This window comes from Xyrauchen texanus, chromosome 50 (assembly GCF_025860055.1).
Source record: "Xyrauchen texanus isolate HMW12.3.18 chromosome 50, RBS_HiC_50CHRs, whole genome shotgun sequence".
Taxonomy (NCBI): domain Eukaryota; kingdom Metazoa; phylum Chordata; class Actinopteri; order Cypriniformes; family Catostomidae; genus Xyrauchen; species Xyrauchen texanus.
In genome coordinates this window covers 215,735-230,250 of record NC_068325.1, presented here as the reverse complement: position 1 = coordinate 230,250, position 14,516 = coordinate 215,735, and the positions used below count along the sequence as shown (strand labels likewise).

General features: G+C 37.4%; 1 protein-coding gene across 2 annotated transcripts in view; it reads right to left on the bottom strand.

The window, feature by feature from the left end:
* Positions 1-14,516, bottom strand: part of psmd1 (proteasome 26S subunit, non-ATPase 1) — a 112,091-nt gene that overhangs the window by 22,241 nt on the left and 75,334 nt on the right. For both annotated transcript variants that reach the window (XM_052123642.1, XM_052123643.1), the window contains exons 17-18: positions 10,756-10,870; positions 6,682-6,798 (exon numbers count right to left, since the gene is read on the bottom strand). In XM_052123642.1, the coding sequence (XP_051979602.1) occupies positions 6,682-6,798; positions 10,756-10,870 (232 nt within the window). The remainder of the gene's footprint in view (positions 1-6,681; positions 6,799-10,755; positions 10,871-14,516) is intronic.

Below are 14,516 nucleotides of genomic sequence, written 5' to 3'. Positions count from 1 at the left end.
CCAGCGGGCCGAGAGTGACAAGATCAAAGACGATTAAAAGTGGAAAGATCAGAGTCACAACTTTGAAAGTTACCGCTCCGAAAGACACAGTTTCGAACATAACAGCCCCAATGGTCGAAGTTGTGGGACCGGAAGGGCCAATGCTGGTCTTTAGAGCTTGGAGAGTGGCTGATATGAAAGACGCGATGGCGCATCTGCTGGACCCACAGAACGCGGGCGACAGATTTGCGAAAGAACTGTTTTCACTGTGCCAAGAGTTCAGCCCGACTTCACAAGAACTGAGACGGACGCTGGGTGTGAAAATGGGTCCAGTAAACTGGCATAAGGAGAGCAGGACGAAGAGGGTCTGGTTCGGGGCGATCAGTGGCTGACCACAAGACAGGGAAGTGACCATTTATTACTAACACGCAAACACAACACACGCACAAACACATACACTGATTTACTCTCTGCTATCTGCAATGAAGAATCTGCTTGCAAATCTTTGTGTGTTTTGAGCAATGTTGTGAATGATGAAATCTTGAGCAGTGTTTCCGATGAATGTTTGAAAATGTACAAAAGCACAGGGTTTTCTCAAATGCCAAAATACCCAATGATAGTCGAGGGAGTAATAATTAACTTTCTGGTCGATTCAGGAGCTTCAATTAGCACTTTACAACCATGTGACTTGCCATGTGTGCCGAAAATGACAGGAAAAGTGTATGAAAGCGCTTCGGCTTCAGGCCATATGATCTCTGAACAATTCACCGAGCCCTTAGAGTGTGACAGAGGGAGGTCGAACTCTGAAACACGAGTTTCTCTGGTCGGCCAATTGTCCCGCGCCTCTAATGGCCAGAGATTTATATATGTTATTAATTATATATGTTATTAATTATATATTATATATGTTATAAATTTGAGCCACAGTGGGCTTACGAATGGCAGATAAAAGATGTTGATTGGGCAGAGATGATTTTGAAATTGGCTAAAGATCGAATAACACCGGTCAACACAGAGTTTATGACGCCTGATAGAATGTATTGTACGTCATATGTCGTAAACGAGCGTGATTCACACTATGAAGAAACTTGGTTTAGTGGAGTGAAGAATGAAAGTGAGAAATTTGACAAGATTTTCTGGACAGAAAATGTGTGTGCGTTGTATGTGTGTTTGAAAAAAAGAAAAAAAAAAAAAAAAACACAACAATTGCAGTGTTATTTAATGGCAGGACACAGTGTTCCTCATTTATCCGTATCCAAGAGCAAGAATAAGCAGTGGGCAGAATTGGGGCTTTTTGTGAATGACTGTTTGCAGGCTACAGACTGGGTTAAAATTGACAGACATAGCACAGAGCAAAAGTGTTGGAGCATTTAAATCAAACTGTGATTTTAATGTGTGGGTTTTGAGAACTGTAACTGCTATTGTGAACAATGATGTGACAAAACAGGGGGTGGGGGATATTTCTGCGTCAGAAACTGACATTTCTCTGGCAGAAATACCTTCAAAATTGTGGGCAAAACACAAGTACGATGTGGGTTTGATAAAGGGATGCGAGCCGGTTGTAGTCACCCCAAAATCTGATTACAAACCGTGTCAGACGCAATATCCCCTCAAACGTGAGGCATTGCAGGGCATAATGCCAGTATTTGATTCTCTGTTGAAGGAGGGAATAATTATGCCATGCAATGATTCACCAGTACGCACACCAATTTTCCATGAAAAAAAAATAAATAAATAAATAAATAAATATAATAAATAATTAAAAAAAAATCAACAAACTGGACAGAATAAAGTTGGTTATGCAGTAACGACTGAATTTGAAACTCTGATGTCTGGCAAATTACCATCACATTATTCTGTGCAGGCAGCTGAACTGGTCGTGCTGACTGAAGCATTTAAACTGATGTGTGACGATTTACACAGTCAGGCATGACTTTGGTGCTTTGTGGAAGCACAGAAAGTTTTTGAAATCAGATGGGCGTCCGATACTAAACGCGTCTCTAGTATTGGACCTCCTCGAGGCCATTCTGTTGCCAGACAAAATCGTGATTTGTAAGTGCGCAGCGCATACTAATGATAAAGGTTTCATTTCAACAGGAAACGGCAGAGCTGATATGGCTGCAAAAGCAGCGGCAGCGGATCAGACTAAAGATACTAGTAAAAACGCCACTTGCGCACAAGTTGACATTAACTTCTACATTTCTCCTTGTTTACAGAGCATGCAGTGTTTTTCCACAGGAGCTGAGAAAAAACACCTGGAAGGCGTCAGGCTGCAGCCTTGTAGATGGAGTGTGGACATCAGTTGATGGAACGCCCTGTTTACCCAAACATTTTTTTCAACATTATGCTAAATTGACACATGGTTTAGATCATGTGTCAAAAGGGGGAATGATTGCACAAATGAAAGAATTGTGGTTTACCAAGGGCTTCACAATATTCGCTGAGAATTTTTGCAAAAGATGTGTTATTTGTAATACACACAATGTGGCACGAGGCGTTAAAACACAGCTGGTATCCCAGCCAGCCCCAGAAGGGCCGTTCGAGTACTTAATGATGGATTTCATTGAATTAACCCCTTTTGGGAAGCAAAAATATTGCCTGGTAATGGTTGACATGTGGTTCCAATGGGTCGAGGCTTTCCCAACCTCGAAACAAGACGCGGCGGCAGTAGCCAAGGCTATGCTGACCCAGATTGTTCCGAGATGGGGAATTCCAAGAAACATCAGTTCTGACAACGGAACACATTTTGTCAATGAGGCAATAAAGCAGGTGGGTCAGTTCTTAGGAATTGATATGAGAACACATTGTGCCTATCGAGCCGCCAGCGGAGGACCAAACGGTAAAGAACAAACTGGCAAAGTGTTGTGAGGAAACCGGACTCTCATGGGTAAAAGCACTCCCAACTGTATTAATGTACATGAGAATGAGAAAAAGAGTTAAAACAAATTTGAGCCCATTCGAAATTCTCTTTGGTAAACCACCATTCATGGGAATAGAGGGGGGAAAACGCAGGCTTCCATCAACGGATGTGTGTGAAAATGAGATGTTGAATTACTGCAAAGAAATGTCGTGTCTGTTATCCAACATGTCTGTGCAGGTCAAAGCTGGCCAGGGAAAAGTTGCTGAGACGTTCCTGCATAAGATCAGGCCGGGGGATTACGTGGCAATTCGTGACCTGAGAAGGAAGAACTGGAGGGCAAAACGTTGGCGAGGACCGTACCAAGTCTTGCTGACAACACACACGGCGGTGAAGGTCGGAGAGAGAGCTACGTGGGTACACGCCAACCATTGCGGGAGAGTTCCACCCTTATCGGAAGGGCAACGGGAGGAGGAGCCTCAGCAACAACAACAACAAATTCAACAACAAAGTTCCAAGATCGAGCCCAAACACCAGGTGCAAGAGTAAGGTCACTCCGGAGGAGTGATAGGGCCGGTGTGCAGTATAAAGCTATTTGTGCAGCCACAACCAGAGACATTGATAAGTGATGAAATGAGGCAACTGAGGGACGCAGTCATTCAGAACCGTTTAGTTCTTGATACACTTACGGCAGAAAGTCTGTAAAACGCTGGGGGTGTCTTGTTGTTTTAACATTCCTGATTACAGTGATAATATAACCAACATAATTGAACACATGAGAGAGGCCGTAAAAGAACCTGAAAGGACTGACAACCAGTGGGCCGGGTGGATTATGTCTTTGTGGGGAGGATGGATGTACTGGGTAATTCAAACTGTTTTGCCAATTGCAGTGTTAGGAATTCTGATTCTGTTTTGCTTGCCATGCATTATGAGATGTATTTCCAACTCAGTTCAGAGATTGGTCAGGTCTGGGACGCCCATACAAGCAGTAAAAATGACCGTTTATCCAATAGATGAGACACACAAATGTGATGAATATGAGAGTGACGAGAGTGATTCTTCAAATTATGTCTGAGATGACTGATGATCTGAATCTCAGCCAGGAAAGGTGATAACAATGTTCAAGTAGAGTGATCAGGTATACAAAAATCAGACATGAAGAGTGTAACTGTGATGTAAAGACTTGAAATGATTGTAACCATTTATGGGGTTGATGTTGAGTAATGTTTTATTCTTATTTTATTATATTTTATTTTTTAGTCAAAACTGATGATTATGAAACAAAATCGTTTATCAGAGAATGATAAAGAGGAGGGATTGTTGTAGAAAATTTATATTTTACTTTCTTTAAGACATTGTGGATTTTCTTTCGATTCAATCGTGTTTCTCTATAGTATTTTACTTTTCACCTGGCAGAAACAGAGACACACACACACACACACACACACACACACACACACACACACACACAGTAAAACATATGGTCAAGGAAAAGGCCTTTGAACTCCTCAATATGAGTGCGGGAAAGACGTTTGGTGAGTTTCACGGGTGTGAAACTCAGTGGAGCTCAACAAAGGACCACTGTCTTCAGGACGAGATAGTGTTTATATGGCCTTTTATGACCTCACAGATGTAAGCATCGTAAAACCCGGGGGGGCTTAGAAGAGCCATTGGTATTTCTAAGACCAGTTAAAATCCGGTTTTAGTGGGATCAGTGGAAAATTACGGAAGAAGGGACTTTGAGGACGGGGGTATAAATAGGCCATGTGTTTTCTGTGTGAGTTGGGTCTTGTTCCTATTGCGAGGTAGCTGTCGCGGTATTTTTGTGAACAAACCTCTTTTAAAAGAATAAACTATCTTTTAAAATATAATTTGGATCTTGATGTCTCTTATCTTGTTATGCATATTTGTTTAATGATTGTTTTTGCCACAACACGTAAAACCGGTGACGAGGCCAAAAAAAGGACGTATGCCAATTGTTTTATGTACAAGCCGCTAAAGAATATTTGATTATGTACATTTATCGTAAAACCAAAAGTCAGGTTCCGCTTACGATTTTTTTTTTTTTTTTACCACAAAATAACATTGAAATTAGTCATTTTTTTTCTTGCTTCAGTCAATTTACCTTGATCACTCGGGGCTTACATACATTAAGGCATGATTTTCAATTAAGCTGCTTTGAAACTATGTATGTTGTGAAAAGTGATATACAAATATATATTTGTCTGCAGGATCATAACCACGCAATATTTGCCCACTATTTTACAACAGAAATGTTGTACAGATCGACAATAATTTCCAAGGATGCAAACTTTTACCTTTTGGTGAAATTTGCCATTTTTAATTGAAAATGTAAATTTACAGTTCAGTGATTCCAAATGTCATTCGTAACAGTGAATGTAAAACCATTAACGGTGCAGCTTGCAGCATATCAGGAAAATGTGGTTATCTGGCTTATTTTTCAAGTTGCCTTTAAGAAAATTCACTTGACATTGTCTTAGAAAGTTATCCATAAAACTACAAGACATATAAATGACTTAAACATGTAAGGCTTTGCCTCCATTGTGTTGGCAAGGACAGTGTCATATATTTTTAACTAAAATCAATTTTGCTAATATTTTACAATGTCAAATTTAAATAACGTTTCAATTACTAATCTAATTCTTTCTCTAACACATTACATACATTTTTCAGTTCATGCCATATTGTTTGTATTGTATCGTTTTATGGATTGCACAGATCCGGTTTGTGGCAAAGAATATATATCAAGTGTGAACATTGCCTGTAATTTATTGTGTATGTATAAGTGTATGTATACTGTAAATACAGTGTATTTCTTAAAACCAAAAATTATTATTTTGGGCCTTTATAACATTTAGAGCCTTCATTTTAAAAGTAATTTTATTCAGCAGCTTTACAATTTTAAGGAACAACAAGAACCCATTACATTAGTGACCATAACACCTCAAGTACAATCACATTTTTCAACAAATTATTGCCATTTCTTATTTTTCCTTATCTTTAGTACACTATAACAGTAGTATTTCAAATAAATGTTACTTTTATGTTCAGTATTTTACCATTATTGTACCGTTTTTGCAAATTCAGTCTGTGTAGTCTCTGAATCCCACATCATTTCAATACCTTCCTCTAGCTAATGTACATCCATTTACACAGTTGAATATTTGGAGACATCTAGTTGATGTATGTGTCTGTCTTGTTTATTGGGAATGTTGAGGGCACCTCAAAACTGCAGGAGAACACTGAGGTTATTGGAGCATCCTTCAAAGTGATCTCCTGCGTGAATTGGGGAATCAATTGAAGATCAGTAATGTGTGATTGTGGTTCATCAGTGAAGTGAGACTGAAATGGAGTCATTTTATGAGTAATCAAATCTCTAATGTCACGGAGTTCAGATGACAGCTATGTCTCACTAACGTGATTGTTTTGATCCTGCTGTAGAAATGTATGCAGTATATCTTAATCAAGGGAAAGGTTTAGATCATGACACAAAGGTTTTATGGTTGCTGGCAGACTGAGCGATATATTGAATATTCACCATTTAATTGTGATATAAAATAGACAATATGGTAAATATCGCAATCATTTTACTGTGCTACATTTGCACTTCATATGTAATTCTAAAACTGCAAATGCAGCAATTTTATTAAATTAATACACGGTCTGTGACACTTGCTCAAAAAAAGACTTTGCCTGGATAGAACGAGATGCAACAGCAGATATTTGTTATTGTGTTATCTGTGTTCATTTATATGGGTTATATTTACTTAAAAGCATGAACTAAAATGAACCCTAAACTAAACCATGGCAAACATTCTTCTTACCTTTGGGCAGGTGACCTCAGTCTGTTGAATCATGATGAGGGCAGAGGCGATCAGTGCACCCTGTCTTACATAATTCACTGGGTCATTGGTCATAGGCTCCAGGAGGTTGATTGCTTCCTGTTGAAGGAAATGATCACATCATGTGTCAACTCAATGGAAAATCCTGTTTGTTATGATTATGAAAAGACAGCAGCATGTTTAGGGCCCTATGAAATCATTTTTATTTCCCCCCCAAATTTCTTGTTTTCTGTTTTAGTTTAATTCCATTTTTATCATTTAAAAACACGTTTAATCAAATGAAAACAAAAAAATTCTTTTTCGAAATACCACGGCACTTTTTAATCAGATGAAGTACTTCTATACAGATCCTCACAGCACAATCAAAACACAACATTGAAGTAATTTTTTGTCAAATACAGTGATGCACTGCAGATCTTTACAGCATTAATGAAATGATCGAATACTTTTATTCTGTACAAAAGCACTCTTGATTGTGAGATATTGCTCAAATATTATGTAATTACTATTGAAATAACCATTGATATATTATTATTACATTGAATATTAAGTCCTGGGAAAATCCTGTAAAGACAAAAGTTCCATTACGATGTGACTTCTAATGTACATTGTTTTGAGTTTACTGATAACCTTCATCTTCTCTCTGGAGAAGTCCACTCTTTCATCCTATTTTTTTCTGTATTAGGGGTGTAATTTGTATGGTATTTTTTTTAGGGCAGTAGGTTATTAGGCCTTTTATAAATTGTATCTAAAAGAAAGTGACACAGGAGATGTTGAATACGGGTATCCAGTACGCAAAATGTGCAGACGAATAGTGTCAGCATAAGCGGTGAACACATCTAATATATTCCAGTACCTGAGGGATCACCATCCAGAGATTCATGCCCAGATTAAGTAATAATTTTACAAACACAGCAAATATCATATGTAGTGTACTACTTACCTTTTGGTAAAGTCAAACACTGAATTGAAACTATAAATCCGAAGAGTTCTATATTATATATACCATTTTAATTTAAACATATGGTTTAAGTTATAGTTGTTTTTGGATATACATTTTTTATTTAAATTTTATTTGTATTTATTGAAAGGGTATACATACTTTTTTATTGAAAAGGTACAGTACGTTTTGGTGTCAGAGGGCAGATAGAGAAAATTGCACATATTTAAATCCAAGTACTTTACCTACTTGTTTTCAACTTAGAAGTAGGAATATATATGTTAACTGCATGTCCTAATGAATGTTGCAATAAAACTTAAGTTGTGATATGTTTGTGGAGGGTTTTATTGTTGCATAATAGGTAAATTTGCAGATAATCATAAAAATCGTGATTTTCATCAGACAATAATCGTACCATCAAAAATTCACATTGTGACATCCCTACGTGTAGTAAACCGTTAAGTGTTCCATTTGGGATGACACTACACTACACTGAAAATGGCTGAGTGCACAGTAAATATGTAAGTGCATAGTGTGTCGTTTGGGACAAAGCTATTTACGGTCAAATTTAAGCTCCATTCCAAAACATAGTGAACAACCCAATTAGGCAACATTCCAAGGGCTCAGACATGCTCCATATGCAGTTTCATAAAGTGTGAATTTGTTTTCAAATTCTTACAGCATCACATGTATCCTTTCAGAAGAATAGTGTTGGGAACCGAGAAACGATTCTTATTCAGAATGGTTCCATTTAAAAAAATAAAAATACCTGAACAAATTATTTTCATGACTTTCAGTTCCATTAACAGTTATTGAACGAGCATTCTTCCATCGATGTGGATGGTATACCATGCTAAAATACCGCAACACCATTCCTGAATCTACAGCTTGAAACATACAATGTGACCGGTGTTGTTTGTTCCAAAACCTAGTATGCTGCCTTGCTTCATTTTAGGAATCAGAGCACTGATCTTCAGTATGAAGTGATACATAGCATGTAAAGGAAATTTGAGTTGAATTTTGAACTTAAATTGTATAAAAGGATCCTAAAAATTGTTGAAAATAGCTGAAGTAGTATTGGACATCATGCATTACGGTTTCCCATTATTAAACTTTGCATATGCAATAACATCAGCAGTTGTTTGGAACAATTCATAAACAATAAATTGCCCACTGCTAAAATAGTAATTACCTGTAGCCTGAATTGGTTTGACAGATTGGGTCTAGAATGGGTCTAAACAGCTTGGCGAGGCATTTTTTGCGAGCATTGCAAGAGCAGAAATAATACCACAGTAAAAATAACCAAAAGCCCAGTTGTATAAATTATGGACCAAAAGCTGAATGTGTGAAGTGAGGGGGGATCTTGGCTCCGGGCAAGTCCATTTTCCCAGTGTTCCCAGCTCTGGATGAAATTGCCCATGACTCTAATCCTAATCCCTCTCAGGTGCCCAAGAAGAGTTAGAAGTTATTTAAGCCTGGTACACAATGTACTATTTTGACTATGATGAGACAAATTTCATGAATCCTAAATAGGGCAAAATTGGCAATCTTACCATGTTCAGTGTGACATGTTCACCGACGGCCAATTAATAGCCTTTGCAATGATCTTTAGCCTCTGATAAAGTTCTGGCAGTGTCCAAAATTTAGCATCGCAGCCGTATAATCTGACTGCTATTGGGATGGCCAGATGAAAAAGTCTGCTCCTCTCTCGCACCCCAATTAACTTGGAAAGAAACCTGCTCCGCGTCTGCACCATAGCAACATTCATGTCATGTTTGTGCAATATCATAGGAAATGTACAAGTGTGAAATATTATCAGCCTATACAGAAGTTTGTCATTTTTTGGGCCACAAGTCTTTTTATTTCCACAATGAATGTTTGCTTGTGGTAGCTAATTATTACAGTAGGCTACCTCCCCCAAACGAGTTCAATCTTAACATCTGTAATTTTCTGTATTTGTCACCGGGTCTTATCAGTACCGGCGCTCTCTATAAACATATATGGACCAACCGGTCCCTAGGGGGCACCAGAAACTCGACCAGCTGCCCTTATTCGCATGTTACATTTTATTCAAGGACCAGGTAGCAGTCGCGGAACATAGACTATCGCCTTCGCCTTGCAAATTTTACACTGTGCCATGCAACTCACATTCCATCCACAACCCCACCAACAAATCTCACCGTTTCCCTTTGTCCTACTCTCGTAACGCAAGTCACATTTGCTGATCGGGATGATAGGGACCACAGTTGGCTACGTTGTGTACCGTACAGTCTGATATGTCGCAGAGTATGCCATGGTGATATCATTGAGTTCATATCGTACAGTCTGACAAAAATCTTAAAGGACTATAAAAATCCTACAGTGTACAGTGAGCTTAAGTCAAAATCAACCCCTGTATTCTAGTCCCACTAATGGTCGTCATGAAAGTCATGAAAATTCGTAACGCAGTGTCATTTCCAACACATCTCAAATTCTTTGTTTTAAATAGAGCTCAGTAGTGGAAATGATGCTGATGGAAATTCCTTTTTTCATGTTTTTTTTTTTTTGCAAAGGCTAATTTCCTAGCTAACATTTTATTTATCCTAAATACACAATTAAATAATATTTTCACACCTTTTTTGCATAATTTGGCAAAATCACAGCTTGATTGGAAATGACAGCCAATACAATTATACAAATTATTTTCACATAATAAATATTAAATTGGTTTATTTTACTCTTTGTTTAGATTATCATAGTTAAATATTGAAAGTCTGAAAGACTTAAACTGTAAAAGGTAAACAAAAAAAGCAATTTGAAAAGAATCAAATATAATTTAAGGACTGGCAAAAAGTTTGCAATTCAGTTGCGATGAGACCTTCATATAACAAAAAGAAAGAAGTTGACAAAATACCATAAATGCCATTATGTAAATATGTATTCCGTAGTACATTAGTTTTTGCTGTGGTATCAAAATTGGCATCAAGAACTGGTATTAGTTTTGATTACTGACATTCTGGTATCGAGTGCCTAAAATGAAGGATCATTAATAAGCATATTAAATGAAATTGATTGTATGGAGTACTGATACAGTGCTGATATATTTATATATAAAAAAAAAAAAAAAAAAAAATCACCTTGTTACCAGTGCCAGCACAGCAGATGCCCAGAGCCATGGCAGCACCACAGCGGACATGAGGATTGTAGCTTTCAGACAGCAGGGAAACCACACTAGGACATTGTTCTGGAGTCCTGGAAAAAGAAATACAAAAGCACTTGAAAGAAAGCCCATAAATTGTTTTTTTTTTTCCAAAAATGGCTTATTTGCTCTGACAGATATACTTTGGTTCAGCCATAGGAATGCAAGCTTTTAGTCCTTTGTTCAAAGTTGTAAGGTATGGCGGAGGATCAGTGGCTTTAACAGATTCACGAACAAACAAGAACTTACTGTTTAAAAACTCCCCTAATTACTGAAATAGCGCCAACCAGTCTCCACAAGCACAATAAATGTATTGACAAAGAGACAATGAACTATTGACAGAGAACCGCATGTGACATCCGCATGCTCACCACGTGCTTATCGTGTGGAAAGGAAGGGGGGACTTTTGAACGTAAAAATGTGTGCCTTTCTTATAAAGCCTAAAAGGGCTTAGTTTTAGTGAAATATGTTGTAATCCCTGTGTGCTATGTATTTTGGTGTAGATCAAAATTAATAGAATTGTTTAGTAGTGTAGGAGAACTCATTATATTTAATAAGAGGCTTTATATTTAATAAGCCTGAGTGTAAGAATGTTAAACCCACTTTTAAAGGTACCAAATATACCTTTCTTGGTATCAAATTAAACCTTACGATTTGTCCAAGCTGAATTCGAATATAAGATCTCTGTAGAATGATATTACGCGATGTTTTACTATCTTTTGAGTCATTCAGCCCAAAATCTCTTACTGTCATAAACATGCAAATGAGCTTTGACAAAGGAACTCTCTCATGCCCAGAGTAAGGGAGACTTTTACGACCTCCAAAGAAATGTTCAGAGAAGTGCTGACCCTCACTTCATTCTCTTACTGAGAAAGAGAAATGAACCCTGGTAATCCTATATATATATTCTATATATCCATGTGATAAATATTGACATGTATCTAATGTGCCATCTCACATTTTCCCTTAAATGTGCTTGATCTATGTTTTCTTGCAAACTAATGGGTTAATGTTTCAGACTTTGCATACTATGGTTAACCAAAATCATATGTGTGGCATATTTGGTCTCTATAACTTGGTATTCTGAAGATTGAAATGACTGTGTACATGATATGTCGATAACAACAACATATTAGTATTACAAGTAGATTTCCTATTTTCTTTCTTGCACATGCAATGGGCAATTTTACAACAAAGAGCAATAAACCAAATTCCCGCCTAGAACTCAAACCCTTCTTATTGGTCGAGCCAATGAGAGGTGGGACATGTGTGCTAAGGGTATAAAATTGCTGCGCCCACTTCCTCGCGCTCTCTTATCTCTTCGCTCTGTTATGCTCCTCTGGCTTCCTGCCTTTCTGGTTCTCTGAGCCTTGTGCTCTCTCACTCTCTCGCTGAATGATGCCAAACTAAAGGCCCCAAGGACTCCCAAGCATGTGCCAGGCTACGGCCTCGACTGCCCATTCACCAAGATCCTCTGACTCTCACTGGTTCTCTCTCATCAAGACAACATCATCAAAGATCAACTGGAGCCTCAACAAATTGCATCAGGACAGTTTAATTCAAATGGGACATGCAAGTATCAAACTTAGTCTCATTATTTGATACATTAAGTATCCTTAACCCCTTTCTAAAAAGGGCGTGTCAGAACTAATATGATGGTTAATATGAAGTCTTGTTCATGTCACATGTAAAGTTGTCTGTGTCTCAAGCTCATATCTAAAGTCACTAATCATAGATTTTGAATACTTGCTCTTAATACTTAGTAAGAAAGACATTTCCCTTGCCCCGGAAATGTACATTTCTATTAATTAATTAATTAATAACCAAAACTGAGTGTTCACGGGATGAACCGAGTATTTGGTTGTAATGTTAATGTAGCTACATCAAGTTAACCCGATTAACTGATCCAAATATTCATAATTGATTATAACAAGTTATGATTGATTATTAATATTTCATAGAGCTGATTCGCTACCTAATGGTGGAAGAATATAGAGCTGATTCGCTACAAAGTTTATAAAAAAAAAAAAATGGTGCACAGCTTCAAATTGTCATCTGTGACACAAATGATGCCAACATGTTAAAACAGTTATTTAGGTCTCTATTAATCAAGTATATTTGATTGCATTTTTACTATAAACAGCACAGTAAAATGATAGGAATGTGAATATTAGACCAATGGTGAGAAACATCTTTTTTTAGTAAAGGTAGAAGTAAATTTGCAGAAAATGTCTTCTGTGCCTCCCCAGAAAACAAAATGAGGTTAGGAGGAACCGCAGAATATGTTTTATTGTAAAAAATGTGGTTCTTTTGCTTTAAATATAACAGCATGGCATGCAAGGAAACTTCTCTTTGAAATTGCTATTTCTATGCAAACTACAACGGTGTTTTAGAAGATAAACTGAAACTCCAACTTACTATAAATGAATGATGATATGTTGATGAATTACTGCTTCCACAGAATGTATTAGCCTACAAAACAATGTTGACTTTATGGAGTTTATATTGTACCACAATATATGAGGCCATGTCAACATTAATACGGATATATTTGAAAACTGCGATTTCATTTTTGAAACGTTCTCTGTCCGCACTGCCATTTTCAAGCGGTTTCCAAAAGTTACTCGTCCACACAAAAACGAATTAAACTGCTTAAATCTCCTTCCAGCGCATTATATATATGGGCTGAACCGCAATTGTCCTCGTGTTTCGTCGCCGGACAGCAATATCGAGTACACTTTGCATCGCCCATGAAGGAATGCATTGTGAAGGTTGAACAAAGTAAAATGTAAAATATATTTTACAATTCTCTCAAAGTGAATAACAGGCAAAATAAGGCTGCTACAATGTGGTCCGCCATCTTGATTGTTTTGGGCTGAATGGATCACATTACTGCATCACATAACAAAAACTTCATAAACTCAATCTTCCTCGTCCACACTACAACACGAATATGGTGCTTTCAAATGTATCCATTTGGGAGAGCATTTTGTAAAGGCGCACACTGATGGCCTTCCATCAGTGTGGATGGAAGGCCAAAACGTAGAGAAAAATAAAACGTATTTGTGTGGACTGATGGTAAGAGTTTGATACCTTCATGTGAAAGACTACAAAAATTATAATTAAACATTCAGTACGCGATTTTTAAAAACTATTGGTAAATTAATCGATATTAGCAAAATCAAATATTAATAATGAATAATAAAAAAAACTAAATTAAATGTAAAGTGACTGAAAACATCGTTATAAACATTATACACATTTTTACTTCCCGTAATACAACATATTTTCAAATGATACTGCAAAATTCAATGTGAAAGATGTGGGTTGAAGAGAAAGGAGAAAGTTGTTACAGAAGCGGAGCAGGATACTACATTTAACCCCAACCATGTCATTCAAACAGACCCTTTTCAGTCCAGACGGCCAATTCTTGGTCAGAAACCTTATTGTGGACCAGACTTTTCTAATAATTTAAAGTCTGGCTTGCTATTCACTTACACTAAATGTAATCCCCACTCAGTGATACACCCACTGAGAATCATATTGAAAGAGCCCTTGTTATCGGTGATTCTATTGTAAGGAACGTGGAAATAGAGACTCCAGCCACTATTGTTAATTGCATTTCGGGGGCCAGAGCGTCTGACATCAAATCAAATTTACAAGTGCTGGCTAATGCTAAACGTAGATTTTCTAAAATTG